This window comes from Chlorocebus sabaeus, chromosome 7 (assembly GCF_047675955.1).
Source record: "Chlorocebus sabaeus isolate Y175 chromosome 7, mChlSab1.0.hap1, whole genome shotgun sequence".
In the NCBI taxonomy this organism is placed as follows: domain Eukaryota; kingdom Metazoa; phylum Chordata; class Mammalia; order Primates; family Cercopithecidae; genus Chlorocebus; species Chlorocebus sabaeus.
The window spans coordinates 114,379,596-114,395,488 of record NC_132910.1 but is presented as its reverse complement, the minus strand read 5'-3'; the positions used below and the strand labels follow the sequence as shown (position 1 = coordinate 114,395,488).

At 34.9% G+C, this 15,893-nt stretch overlaps 1 protein-coding gene across 8 annotated transcripts in view; it reads left to right on the top strand.

The window, feature by feature from the left end:
* Positions 1-15,893, top strand: part of MARCHF1 (membrane associated ring-CH-type finger 1) — an 816,252-nt gene that overhangs the window by 746,567 nt on the left and 53,792 nt on the right. For all 8 annotated transcript variants that reach the window (XM_073017705.1, XM_073017701.1, XM_073017703.1 and 5 more), the window contains one exon: positions 9,737-9,917. In XM_073017705.1, coding sequence (XP_072873806.1) covers positions 9,737-9,917 — 181 coding nt within the window. The remainder of the gene's footprint in view (positions 1-9,736; positions 9,918-15,893) is intronic.

Sequence of the window (15,893 nt, the reverse complement as noted above, 5' to 3'; positions counted from 1 at the left end):
TTCCCACCTATGAGTGAGAACATGCGGTGTTTGGTTTTCTGTTCTTGTGATAGTCTGCTAAGAATGATGGTTTCCAGCTGCATCCATGCCCCTACAAAGGACACAAACTCATCCCTTTTTATGGCTGCATAGTATTCCATGGTGTATATATGACACATTTTCTTAATCCAGTCTGTCACTGATGGACATTTGGGTTGATTCCAAGTCTTTGCTATTGTGAATAGTGCCGCAATAAACATACGTGTGCATGTGTCTTTATAGCAGCATGATTTATAATCCTTTGGGTGTATACCCAGTAATGGGATGGCTGGGTCATATGGTACATCTAGTTCTAGGTCCTTGAGGAATCGCCATACTGTTTTCCATAATGGTTGAACTAGTTTACAATCCCACCAACAGTGTAAAAGTGTTCCTATTTCTCCACATCCTCTCCAGCACCTGTTGTTTCTTGACTTTTTAATGATCACCATTCTAACTGGTGTGAGATGATATCTCATTGTGGTTTTGATTTGCATTTCTCTGATGGCCAGTGATGATGAGCATTTTTTCATGTGTCTGTTGGCTGTATGAATGTCTTCTTTTGAGAAATGTCTGTTCATATCCTTTGCCCACTTTTTGATGGGGTTGTTTGTTTTTTTCTTGTAAATTTGTTTGAGTTCTTTGTAGGTTCTGGATATTAGCCCTTTGTCAGATGAGTAGATTGCAAAAATTTTCTCCCATTCTGTAGGTTGCCTGTTGACTCTGATGGTAGTTTCTTTGCAGCAAAAGCCAAAATTGACAAATGGGATCTAATTAAACTAAAGAGCTTCTGCACATTTTTATTTCTAACAGTGTCCAAGGGTTCCAACTTCTCCACATTCTCAGGAGCATTTATCTTGTTTGGGTTTGGGTGTGTGTGTGTGTGTGTGTGTGTGTGTGTTTTGATGATAGCCATTCTGATAGGGGTGAGGTGACTTTTCACTGTGACTCTGATTTGCATTTCTCTGATGATTAGTGATTTTGAACACCTTTCCATATAGCTGTTGACCATTTGTATGTCTTCTTTAGAGAAATGTCTTTTCAGTTCCTTTGCCCATTTTTTTAATGTAATCTTAATTTTTTATTCAGATTGTGTGTTGGGTTCCTACTCCAAGCAAATACAATTAAAGTTAGTTTGTGTGTGTGTTTGTGTGTGTGTGTGTATTGGCACTGGCTGAGGGAAATACAAGACTCTGTGTAATCTTTATTTTTCAGCATGATATCTCACTATTAAAATTGTATTATTAATTATATTATTATATAATAATGTGGTATCCATTGTATATAATAAATAAATATACGAAATATGTACTAAATATTGTATTTAGTTGGAGTAAGAACTTTCATGTTCTTTTCATACTTGGCCACATAATGTTACCAAATTACCCAGTCAATCCTACTTCTAAGCATTGGCTGAAAACATCTTCTATGCCTAGTGTATTCTACCAACATCCTTCTCCATCTGCCATGATTCTACCCTGGATTCAATTCCAATTCCCATGCCACACCTTCCATTAAACTTTAACCACCCTCCCCTGACCCCAGATCTGAGATGATCTTTCTCTCCTTTGCATATAACAGCACTTGATATGGCACACATCCCATTTTAAATGTATCCTGCCTAATTTTGCAGTTGTCTGATGCATAAACTGTCATAGTATAAACTTCTTAAAGGAAAAAGACTGAAACTAATTCATCTTTATATTTATCATAGAACCTTATAAAACCTTGCATATATACATATGCAACAAATTATTTGTTGACTGAATGAATGAATGAGTGAATAAATGAATAAAAATTGATCATTCTTCACTCAATGTGGTTGGAACTGCTGTAAAACATCAGTGTTTTTCACTTACTTGCCTTTGTAGAAGAATTCATATGCAAAGGCGTATTTCTAATTCAATGCATTTTTGGTTATCTGTAAATAAAGTGCCTGCTTTGTCAATTATCCATGGCAACTTGAGACTTTCTTTGATGTAATGCTCAGCCAGATAAAATTAATGAGTGGACAAAATTGAAAGGAAGTCATGGTTGAGGATGAGCTTACAAAAATTCAAAGACTTAGCCATCACAAAAGAAAAAAAGATCAGAAAATCAGTTTGAATTAAGAATTTCTGCCACATGCAGAAAAGAAAAAGACTAAAAGGTTATAACTGCATAATTTTTCCGATAGCTCTGTTATTATGTATATATGAAAGCCTTCTTCTGTATCTGACCACATATATTTCTTTGATTATATCTACATATTAAAGCCAAATGAGTTTTTATTATCTGTCCCTTTGTTTGCCGTTTTACTTCAACGTATGCAGCTAACAAAAATTTAGCCTAATAACTTTAAGCACACTTGCTTAGAAATATCTCTAGTTTAATTTTGTCAGTCTTACAAATATACCTCAAAAGATCTCAAAGCTGATATAAAATGAATATTTATGCCATATGCAAATGTAGAGAAAATCATAACCTTCGGATATTCATTCAATATATATTATCTATTTACTTATCTACAAGTCATCAAAATAGTAAGGTAGGATCTGGAAAGATAAATGGCACTGGGGAAACTCATTTCCTTTATGCAGAAATACATGGTCCTCTGAGCTAACCAATGAGTATAGAGAGGGCAGTAAAGCGATGGTTAACAGGGAAGGGATTATCCTAAAAGATACAATCCAGCTTTTAATTTCTCCTGATTTGGAGGATTTGGACAGTCTGAACTGATCTTGAGATAAATAAGAAAGATCTATTCTATTGCTAGATACACTGACTGGGACTCCTAGGGCTACACACATCAATAGAGGGAATGGGGGAATCTAATGTGTTTCAAGAGCCCATGGAGACCTCTCAGAAAGTCTTCAAAGAGCCTCTGATGAGACTGAACCACTAGGCTAGATGAGAATAGAATCTCAGTGGGAATCCTCAGTCCCAAGCAGAATTTAAAATCCTAGTATCAGTGGCATCGAACCATCTCCAGAGGTGATGAGACACCCAGGGGAAGCAATTCCAATAGCACCTTCCCAATCCATTTCAGAATTCAATGTCTATGAATTCAAATAAGACTTGGCCTCTTCTGCTTTCATTATTGACCAAGCAAGGTGATCATTATCTTCTTCTCCACTGTTTTCCATCACTGTGATGTCTGGTGGGGGAAAAAAAAAATGTGGCTGATTACTTGTGACTCTTGGATCAGCTCCAGGAATAGAGTTAGGAAAGCTAGGGACATTGCCATGTCATTGTCTTTGTTGTTGATCATTCCCTACAGCTCTGTGCAGATGGTCTGAGGTTTTGACCAAGTCAATGGTGACAAATTAGGGCATGAAATTAAACTCAGGAAGTCATGCTATGTAGCAGCTTTTTTGAGTTGAAAATATTCCTTTGAGAAAAAAAAACACTTTTTAAAAATCTCATATGTATGAAGAACTGTCACTCATCTGCAGATGTAAAAAAAGAGTACATATTCAGAATGATGAAATGTATGATTGCAAAAATGATATTATCTGTTGATAAAATATTTTTATTCTTATGTCATAACTGTATTTTCAACTTGAGTTTTCAAGGTATTTTAAATCTCAGGCCGAATGATGGCTTAGGATATTTATCTTCATTTTTGTTAAGGAAACCTTAGAAATCTGGCTTATAACACCTTTTTGTTTCAAGTACAAAAATGCATGCTGGCTCCATGTCAGTAAGAGTAGCTGGAAACAGCTGTTAGTCGGAATGATATTAACTACTGTCCATCTTGTTCTCTGTTTATGAAGTATGTTACTTCTCCTTTCTACTGCAGATCAGTTTGCTTGACTTCCTGTGTTGCTCAGATAGGGTATAAAATTGTTACACCTCAGTTTAGTTCCTTAAATGCAAATTAAAGAGTTCATGGTATATAAAAGGATCACACATTTCTCACTTTCACTATAAGTGAATTTTCCCAAAACATAAACAAAACACTGGTCATTGGTAACATCTTCTGAGAACTGCCATATCCTCTGACTAAGCTGGCTTTTTTTGGTCTATGCTCTGTAAATGTTTAAATAGAAGCTTAATGAAAGCCAGTCCATTATGGTCTAGTGCTTTGCCATCTTTATCCTGACGTCTTAACATTCTCATAACTTAAATTACTCTGAATATCAATACAAATCCACAGAAACATCCTGCCTCCACAAAATTATTAAACATGAATTTATTCAGCTCATAATTCCATGAATGAAACAGTTAACAAACAACAGAGACTGTTTATCTGTGTGGTAAAGGCTTTAAGAGAAATGGCAGTTCAAGAAATAGGAGAGAGCATTATAGGGAAGGAAAAACTAGGGGCTGTTTAATTAGGGGTGTGAGTCTGAAATTTAGATGAGTCTTAATTTAGATGAGGTGTTATTAAAGGAGGGAAAATATCAAAGGTATGAAGAATATACTTGAAATTCTCAGAGACAGACTTTAATATAGAGAATGCAATACACTCAGGAAATAATCATCTGACCATTAATTTTAAAAAATACTTTTAGTAGACTATTATGCTGTAAAATGGGACAAGAGTGGTCATAGACTGTTAATAAGGATTAAATTAAGTGATCAATTAAGTGACAACAATTAATAATTAATCATATGAAATAATTGATTATTAATAATTATCACTTAATTGATCACTTACTTTAATTCTTACTAATAATCTGTGACCACTATTCTCCCATTTTACTGATGATTAACTTGAAACACAGAGATTAAGTAATTTAACACGTATAGATGGGCGGAACAACAAATATAATGCTGATTGTATTTTCAATAGCCACACCAGTGTCTCCCAACATTTTTTACAACATGCAGAACGTGGTAACATTTGTGAGTCAACCAGGGTGAACGGACGACACACCCAAGACCTCAAAACTGCTCTCTAAGCTGATAGGAATCAAGATCTTGGCACAGCAGTAACTTATTTGTGGCAAAACCCACAGCTTATTAGCTGTTAAACTCTGTACCATGCTACTGTGGTTGTATGTCAGAGATTCGTGGAAAATATGCCTGCATAGGTAAGGTAAACTCAAATTGTGCAAGCTCATATGAAAAGAACGTGAAGCAATTTGGGTTTATATGATTGGTGATAGAGTTCTTGAAGAGTGGCAGTATATTAAGAGGATCTAAATAACTGCATATCTTAAGAATGATTTCCTCATGGAAGGAACACAGTCTTAAAGATACTTTGTGTCTCTGTTGACAATTCAAAGCCACTAGAGACACGGTTGTGGGGAAGAAAAGGAAGAAGATATGAAAGACACTGAGGTGTCTGATTTTCTTTGCATATAGCAAGAACCAAGAAAATGTGCGTGAATGAAATGACTATTGAGTGAAAGAATTTAGCAATTCCAGAGTTGCATAATACTATGGCCCTCACAAAGATTTTTTTTTTTAAGTGATGAGTTTTAAAAAAAACTTATGAAGAAAAAAATATGATTCTACCAGTGTCAGGAAACCTTGGCAAAGGATGGGGACAGGGAGTACTAAAGACCATTTGAAGATATGTAACACCAAAAAAAAACCCCTACTTTTCTTAAAACTGAAACATTAAGGCAAGAGATGTGAAGCATACACACACACACACACACACACACCCCAATCTAAAATTCAATTTGCTGCATAGCATTATGTGGTCTGCTATTCACAGATAGCTAGAAATTATGTAAAAGTAAGAGTTTATTCAGTCATAAATGGTGAAAGTCTCAACATATGCTAATTAGATAGCAAGCAGACTGGTAAAATACTAAAATGCCAGTAAAATCTGTGAATTCAGCTTGTAACTGTCACTAGGTGACAGATACCAATGTGGATCACCAATAATTTTATAGAATCATTCAATTCCCAAGCCCCAACTTCCCATCAGGTAAAAATGTACCAAAATTATGAATATTTCGCAATGCAATTGTATTACATTATTGAAATCAGTTTTTCTACACAATTATTCTGTTGGAAAAGCGTGTTTATGTTTTCATTACTGTGTTTCCACTGATAATTCAGTGATTGTGATTTTTGTGAAGTATATCAATTTAGGAATTATTTAATTCTCTCTTTAATGGCACTATCACATTATTTTTATTTCTAGTAGATATTTGAAGTTGATATTTAGCTTTTAAATTCATTTAGAACAATCTCAACATGGTTTGAAAAGACTCCTGGGGTTCAACTTGAGCCAGATAATTTGGAAAAATTTCAAAATGCTAAAAATATGTAAAAATAAATCATGTGAAATGGGAATGAAAAATGAACCAAGTTTTTGATTTTCCCTATGGGAAATAACCTTAATTTTATGAGAAAATGATATTGTTAGTGGTGCTTCAGGTAGTAGTTTTAGCAGAAATTTTTAAAAACAACTTTATGAGTCATAAGAAGCTGGATGATAGTAAACTGGTCAGGTCAGTTTGAACTCAGTAATCAGTGAGGTCTTTGTTTAAAGCAGTTTATGAATAAATTACTTTTGCAAAGTCAATGAAAAAATCAGAACTGCAAAATATTTTTCGTACCTATAGAGCATTTGACACAATCTTCTTTTAGTGATGAACTTATCTGATAGCATTAACTGCAGTTTTGGTTTTTGTTTTTTTTTTTCAAATAAGAAATTTTGTTCATGGAAGCAACAGGAATTAATGCCAGGCCAAGCAGGGTGTTTCTCTATGTACCTTTACTTGAGTTTTATTGTTAATTGCAGAGGTTAGAGTGATTCATTTTGTAAAATTTGTTTTTATTATTGTCAATAGTATTAATACCTTGTCTTTAACTCAGAATCACATGTGCACTTTTAGGCAGAGATCTGTGAACCTTTTCTGAAAGGGTCAGATTGTAAATATTGAATTGAATCATTTGCCAGATAGTAAATGTTTTAGTTTCTACAGCCAGATGGTCTCTGCAGCAACTACTCAACTCTGCCGTTACTCTGCAAACACAGCGCTAAACAATACATAAACCAGTGAGTAAGACTGTGTTCCCATAAGACTTTATTGATTAAAACTATTCAGTGGACAGAATTGGGTCATAGTTTACTGACCCCCGGTTGAAGAGATTTTCTTTCTGTGGAGGCAGGAGATGGATGTCCAAGGAGTTAAGAAATATCAAACTCTTATTGTGTATAATTCATTAGATTTTAGTGGCTCCAAAAGTAAATATTACAACTGAAGTGTTGGAGACGCCTCTATTTACTTTTACTGACTGCTTTTGTAATAAGTCATTTTGTTGACTAAATTCAATTCTATTCAATTTACATCTACTGAACATCTATGCTATGACACTAAACTGGCAACAAGCATGATACAAAGTGTAACAAGTCCAGTTTCTGAGGCCTAGGTTTGGAGAGAAGCTATTTCAGGTTTTTATATTAAAAATAGGCACTCAGATAATTTTTAATTTTCCCTTAACACATTGGCCTTTCATATGTAGTGCTACACCCAACGCGGCTGCTTCCTAAGTTAGTTCAGGGGGAAGGGGACATTAATATTGACTTTCCCTGTGTTCTCATCCCAGCACTTCCACCCCGGAACTTTAGATGGCAGTGTTCCTTTTTGCTCACTTTATTTTTACTTAAGAAATTCATTCAAAATCCTGGTGTACTCTGTCATACTGTTTTACTTTGAGGTCTCGGGGAGTGTTGGGTTTCAGTTCCTGTATCTTTCTGCACTATCTGAGTTTGCAGCCATTTCATTTCCCCTGGGGAGAGAGCTGATATATCTATATCTATACCCACTTTATACACTGTAAAGGAAAGAACAGTAGCAGTGATTCGTACATTCTTCCAGCCTGCCATTGTGACTTAGGTCAAAAAAGTAATTATGTAGGTTTTTTTTTTTTTTTTTTAAGTTTAAATGTTACATTGAACATTCATGTTGCATTTTGTAAAATTTTGTTTTAGATTTAGGGGCTACCTGTGCAGGTTTGTTACATGGGTGTATTGCATGCTGCTGAAGTTTGGTCTTCTAATGTTTCCTTCACCTAAGTAGTGAACATAGTACATCATAGGTAGTTTTTCAAACTTTACTTCCCACCACCCTCCCCCACTTTAACAATATCCAGTGTTTATTGTTTCCATCTTTATGTCCCTGCGTATGCAATATTTAGCTCCTACTTATAAGTGAGCGTATGCAGTATTTGTTTTTCTGCTTCTATGTTAATTCACTTAGGATAAGGGCCTCCAGCTGTATCCATGTTTCTGCAAGAGACAAGATTTCATTTTTTTTATGGCTGCATAGTATTCCATGGCGTAAATGTGCCACATTTTCTTTATGCAGTCCACCACTGATGGGCATCTGGATTGATTCTATGTCTTTGCTATGGTGAATAGTGCTACAGTAAACATACGAGTGTCTATGTTTAACAAATTTAAAGCAACATTTCTAATGAAATTTATTAACAATGTCTAACTGCTGGTTACATCATTCAGATTATTAAAGGGCTGAGATTTGAATTCACCAGCTAAAGTTATGGGAGACTTGTCTTATCCAAAGAGAAAAATAAATTACTTTTTAAAATCTGAATATGGGATAAAATGATTTTAGACTGCAAATCTGTGAAACTAGAATTCATAGTAGTTCAGAAACTGATTCAACTCAATTCATTGGTAGATGTATTTATTAGCATTTTTAAACAATAAGATTTGCTGTACTCAAATTTTGTGTGATCAGTGATTTTTGTGATTTTTTAGACAATGATGATTATTGACAGTTTAGACCATTTGTTGTGACCAAATAGGTGTGCATCTTCCTAAGAACATATCTGTAATATTTTCAAGCTAAGACTTCTTGTATTAACTTCGTTCCTTCAAAAATTTTTTGAGAACTTTTCCACATTGGTAAGATACCATATTTAATAAATTTTATGCCATGGTCTGATATTATTGAAGTAACACAATAAAGTTTACCAAACTATAATATTCCTTAGAATACTTAAAACTCGTAACTTTTATATATGAAAACGCATAGATAGTATCTTATTAAATAGATTAAATTGGAGACATAACATGATAGTGGTGCTATTAAAATTGACTTCCATGTATGAATGAAATGACAGTGCATTGTTGATGTGCTGGTGTGTAATGCACAACTTATTACATGATTTGAGTCCAGCAATGACCATAAAAGTAAAAGTCAATTAATACAGGTTGAGTATTCTTTTTCCAAAATGGTTGGAGCTGGAAGTGTCTCCAATTTCAGTTTTGGTGGGATTTTGGAATATTTGCTTATATGTAATGAGATATTTTGGGTAGGACTAGAAGTGTGTTGGATTGGGGATTTTTTTTTTTTTTTTTTTTTGATTTGGCAATATTTGCACATACGTAATGAGATATCCTGGGCATGCAACCCAAGTCTAAACACAGAATTCATTTATGTTTCATATATACCCTGTACACATAGCCTGAAGGTAATTTTACTTTTCCCTTCGGAGTAGTGAATTAACTTTGGGTTGTGCACCTATGTTTTGACTAAATGGAATTTTCTACTTACGGCATTGTGTTGGTGCTCAAAAAGTTTTGGATTTGGGAGCATTTCAGATTAAGGATTTTTAGGTTAGGAATGCTTAATCTGTATTGGTCATAGATTTGGTTCCAGCATTAAAGTTGAAGTGAAGTGTCCAAGTGTTCTGAATCTTAGGTTGCTGTTTCTAACAGCCCTGGTATAAGCAAGGGCAGAAACAACACAGGTGAGAAATGTTCTCTGGGAAATCTCATGCTGGCTGCTGCGTCTTTCCACAGAATCTGTCACTGCGAAGGGGATGAAGAGAGCCCCCTTATCACACCCTGTCGCTGCACTGGGACACTGCGCTTTGTCCACCAGTCCTGCCTCCACCAGTGGATAAAGAGCTCAGATACACGTTGCTGTGAGCTCTGCAAGTATGACTTCATAATGGAGACCAAGCTCAAACCCCTCCGGAAGGTACAGTATCAATAGGAATTGGTTTGGGAGAGACCATTTGCAAAGCAGACTTGTTTTAGAAATCTATTCCCTTTGCCAGTAAGAGTCTTCTAATATGCTAATATGCATTAAGGGTACGTGTCTTGTGTTCAGCTCATTGCACAAAATTCATCCAAGGGTTTGCAGATAATCCTTCCTTTCTTCTATGTTTTATATTCTAGAGCTTCTGATTGGTATATTACCTTCAATGCTTTTTTAAAAGTGTGCGTACATAATAGATGTATATATGTATATGCATGCAAAATGTACTTGTAATTTGATGTAATTGAATTGATGAGAACTATGATAGTATTGTGCTTACGGAAGCCAATTCCCAAGAAGGTTACGTGATACATTGCCTTAAGCGACATCAACTCATCAAATTTCTTACAAGTTATTTATTAGGTAATAGAAGAGAATGATTGCTTCTATGAAGTGTATACTATTTATGTTTGCTTTTATTTGGGAATTGGTTTAATGCCTCATGTGTAATTAGAGTAGGTAGAAATAAAAGATACTATTTTCCATATTGTGCATCAGGCTGTAAGAGAGAGGTAAGTGTATTTTGTATCTATAATGTTTGTCTTCAAATTCCTCATTTATGTTATATTTTTCTAAAGAAAAAAAGGTAAGACTGTAAGTCAGATACAAAGTTAGTGTCTCACTCAAAGCCACTGAAGAACAACTTGTAAACAATACAAACAAGAACGATGAACTTTATATAATTCATGTTTGATAGCTGGACTTGTAGATTTTAGCATGTAACTTATTTATCTTCTTGCCTAACTGTAGCCTTACATATATGGCTGCCTCAGTTTCCAAGGGAGAGTATTAAGACCACAGTTTAAATACTGAATCATCCTAGAGCTGCTTTTTTTATTTAAATTGAATGCAAAGCAAAAGTTATAGGACATTGCCTGGAAAGAAACACAATGGGTTCCAGAATGAGCAGAGTTGAAATGCAAACAAGAATATTCTAGTACATAGCTGATTGCTGGCTAACCATTGCAATTCTTCATTAATTCTGTAAATTGTATATAGAGAGAATCACATTCCTTGCTTTTGTGGTAGCCTCAATTTTTAAAATCTACAAATGGTTTATAGCCATCGAAAATAATATATAGAATTCATTTAGGATATGCATGGTCTTTTCTTAACAATGGAGTGGCCTGAGTGCTGCAGGGTAACACTGTTTTTCTAGGGCCCAGAGGTATCAATGCCAGAAATAGAAATGGACCTTGATTCTTTGCCCTTTGCTTCGTCCGCTGGACAGATGCTGAATACTGTCTGCAGTAGTTAAATAACACATTGTACTCCATTATTTTCTAAATGTCTTTTCTTAGTCCTTAGGGAACTACAAATTATTTCGTAGAATCTATGTATTTCTTCATTTTTTTCTCACCCTAAATTTACATGAAATTTTCATTTCAACTTTGTCAAATACACTCTTTTAATTTGAGGGCCACAATCTAGGATAATAGCATATTCTAATTTTCTCTTCTTTACTGTATCTATCACCACTACTCATTTTTTGTTTAATTAAAAAACATGATGCTGAGAAGAAACTTGAAAAGTCTTTTTCTTCCACTGCCAGCTTTTGTAGTATCTAGTATACCCTTTCAATATAACTTTCATCCTTTGTTAATATTCCATTCCTAATAATTTACAACTTTCTCAGGAAATCTTTTTTTTTCCTCAACAAACACACTAATAAACCAGAGAAAGGCAGCAAATATATCTATCTTTTTAAATATTCATGATAATGGACCAGGCACAGTGGCTCACACCTGGAATCCCAGCACTTTGGAAGGCTGAGGCAGGAGTATCCCTTGAGCCTAGGAGTTTGAGACCAACCTGGGCAAAAAAAAGGGAAATCCTGTCTCTACAAAAAAATAAATAAATAAAAAAATTTAACCTGGCATGGTAGCACACACCTGTAGTTCCAGCTACTCAGGAGGCTGAGGAAGGAGGATCCCTTGAGCCTAGGGTTTCAAGGTTGTGGTGAGCTATGATTACAGCACTTGCACTCAAGCCTGGGTGATGGAGCCACACTTTGTCTCAAAAAAAAAAAGAACAATTCATGATAATGAATGTGTCACAGCAATCTAGTGGGCACCTATGTACCTACTATCTGTTGATTAATATCTTAGTTTCTTCTTAAAATCTTCTTTGATTAATTTGAATAAATTGAATAATTTTCTTTTATTGATTATTAATATATCAATATATTAAGCATTGATGAAGGACAGCATTTCAACATTTTTTATTTTTAATAGCACTTATACATGTATGGGGTGTTAGAATCTGATCCAGAGGTTGCTTCCCCAGCACCCACAGATGTGTTTTATTTGAGCCATGGGTTAGTTACCAATGTTTAAGCATGTAATTATTTCATGTGCAATTCCATACATGTGAATTTATTTGAAAAATCACAGTATCTGGCTTTACTGGAACCACATTCCCATATGACAACAACCAGTGGAGCCAAGTGGTGTCTAGCCCCTTTAAAAAGGGACTTGCTTTCAAATTCTTCACAGTTCTCAGCCTTCCCGCTCTTTCTGATCCTGAGACCTTGTGCCATCTCCACTCATCTGTGTACCTCTGTGGCACTTGTGTAGGGATCTGAATCTTCAACTTCTTTTCTAACACATGAGTCCTAGACATGCCTTCTATTCCTCCCTCCATGATGCATAGGCTTTAAAAACCTAGAGAAAGTATTCCAACGTCTCACTTTCTCCTTTAAAAATATGAGGCACTGGAATAATACTTAAGAGGCAGTAATCATAGTGATGACCTTCTCAGTCATCAACCTGAGTCATCACATTCTGAGGTGATACAAACCATACAGATATGAGGCGTTTTAAAACTGTTCTAGTTGGGCTATTTTGATGGCACTAAGATTCATCAACAGTTTTCTTTTGGTAGTTTCTAAACAGTTACAGAGAATGCTAGGTATAGCATTTGGTTAGAATATATTTGAAGTACATCCAATTAATTGCCTTCAACTTGGTAATTCTATTACAGTTTATAACATTCTAAAGAACAACCCACATGAAACAATTAATTTAGCTAATGATGTTGAATTTCTGCCATTAGCCAATGCAGGCAAGAGATTCTGTTTAGATGAAATGGCTTCTTAAAGTAGAAAGGTACAATTCTGCATAGAAAGGTGCAAATCTTCATAGGCAAACCTTGGGGCTTAATGGTTAGTTTCTAAAGATATCAGCAAAATGTTAACTCATTAATTGCAACTCTTACTCCACCAAAATCTAGTTAGTAAATTCATCAAGGTATTTTAATGTTTCCAGAAGACAATCTTTAAAGTGAAAATAAAATCAAGTGCTTATTCAACGAAAAGCAATCTTCATCATCTTTAAGTCAGTAGCCCAGCTACTTTTGTAACACTCATTAAAAGTCTCATTAATCTGCTAAGTTATCCAGGGTCAGAAATAATTCTGAGAGCTCAGAAAAGTCAAAATGTCACACACAAAGAAAGCATAGTGACTACTCAGTGCAATTGGAAAATGCACTCAAGATCAACTAGGAAGCATAAACTAATTTCCTATTCTGAAGCTGAAGAATTGCATGGAGTTCATATTTGAGTTACTCCTGACTGGGCGAAACCAAATGTTAAATATGAAACCAAGTTTATGAGGATAGCAAATACTACTGACAGCTTTCTATCTCCCCAATTATATTTTTTCTATTTTCTATATAGAAACTATTTGGCAAATGTACAATACAGGATATGTAACTCCATGCATCTTTTTATCTCTTGTCTCATTTGTACAAATAAACAAGATAATGAATAAATTATCTTTGCTTTAGTAATGCTTATGTTGAGTCATATGCACTAACCATATTTGTAGATCAAAAATAGTTGAAAATTGGAAAGTTCATAAAATATAAGTTCTGTGTGAATTAACTATGTCAAATAAAAAAAGTAGTCATCTTGGTATTTCTACTTTTCCACTATAATTATTTACAGTGCTGTAGTTGACATGCCTATTTTTAAAAATGAAGAACTATCTTTAACAAACACGGTTAATTCCTTCCTTGCCTTAATTTGATGTAACATTGGTCTTTCAAAAGAGCCAAGCGCTGGTGCAAGTTACCGTAGCAGGTTAACTGCCCCAAATTTGTTATTGATTATTTGATGATTATTGATTATTAATGATGTCTTATCATTAATAACCTTAAAATTGAACAGGAAAAGGGATAAGACCAGATTCCTAGCTAGAATCTTCCTGCACCCTTTGAATGATGTTGCCTAATGACAAAAATAAATTCAAAATGCATAATTTTCTTACCATTAAGGGGAATTTGCTATTTCACTGATATGACCACCACATACTGAATTCCTTCTATGGGCCAAATATTTAGCATATATCATTTAACTAATTCAGTTTTCATTACAATCCTATTTTATGTAGGCATATCAAGACCCTTTTGCAGAGGAGAAAAATAAAATAATCCTATCAAACTCGCTCAATATCACACAACTCAAAGCTCCCTGATTCTAAAGCATGTTCTCATTGCACTGTGCTACTCTACCGCCAAATAGCTGAGACATTCTCTCTTTAAACATCAAAACTTTAATTCTTACTTAAATCATTCCTGATAGAAGTCTTTTAATACAAATCATTCTAAAAATTTTTTTTTCTGAAGTCGTCTTTCTTAACCAAGAATATTTTACCCAATGTATTTTCCTCATATCTCAAGTATATCATTGTATTCACACCAATTATTTTTCAGGTTGAAAACATTAACGACTTCTATATCTTGAAATACATATAAGGCTGTTTAACTTCATTCTGCTTTCTACATCCTGCTATGTTTTAAAAGCCTTTCTATCTGGGTTTGTTGTTTCTCTTTCTTCTCTGTTCTTAGAGCATCAGCTGTCATTTCTGTTTCTCCAATAGTCCTTATTCAACATTTAATGTAGCTACTCCTTTTCTGCTTTAAACAACATCGACACCAAGAGTTAGGGCTTACAAAAATGTGTCTACAGGGCCGGTGCAGTGGCTCACACCTGTAATCCCAGCACTTTGGGAGGCCGAGGCAGGTGGATCATGAGGTCAGGAGTTCGAGACCAGCCTGGCCAACATGGTGAAACCCCATCTCTACTAAAAATACAAAAAATTACCCGGGTGTGGTGGCGAGTGCCTGTAATCCCAGCTACTCGGGATGCTGAGGCAGGAGAATCGGTTGAACCTGGGAGGCAGAGGTTGCAGTGAGCCAAGGTCATGCCATTGCATTCCAGCCTGGGCGACAGAGCAAGAATAAGTCTCAAATAAATAAATAAATAAATAAATAAGGGTCTACAAAAGACAATTCTGGATGAACTTCTGTTCTTTTGATCATTGGCAAGAGTTTTAGTGTGCATGGACATTCTGAAATCATTCTATAGTTCTTTGAGTTATCTTTGGCATTCTTTTTAATTAATTCTCAATTTTACTTAAAGTACTTGGGATTACATGATAAGAAAGCCCTGAGCAATGAAGTTTTGATGTCTTCAGGCTATTTCCCTATCATAGGAACCCAATTCTGTGGAGCAGATTTGCTATTCCATTTATTCACAAATATATAAGCCTGAAAGCAATGAAAATTTCTGCCGTAGTATAGCTCAAACAAAGCTTTCCTACAATGCTTGCAAAAAAAAAAAAAAAAAAAAAAAATTCATACAATTCACAATGCATACTCATTTCCATTCTATTATTATATGATGCCTAAGGGAAGTCTAAATGACTGAGAACACTCTAGGGAACATTTCTAGGGAAATGATTTTGTTTTCAAACCTATATGCTTCAAATCAGCCAGATAAGTTTTCCACAACAAATTTCTCACTGTCCAGTGGTGGTATTGTCTACAGTCAAATGCCCTTCCCTTTACTTTCTCACTGCTTCATTCATTAAGAAGGAAGAGTCCAGTAGGCTACTTAGCTGTTTGCTATGAAAA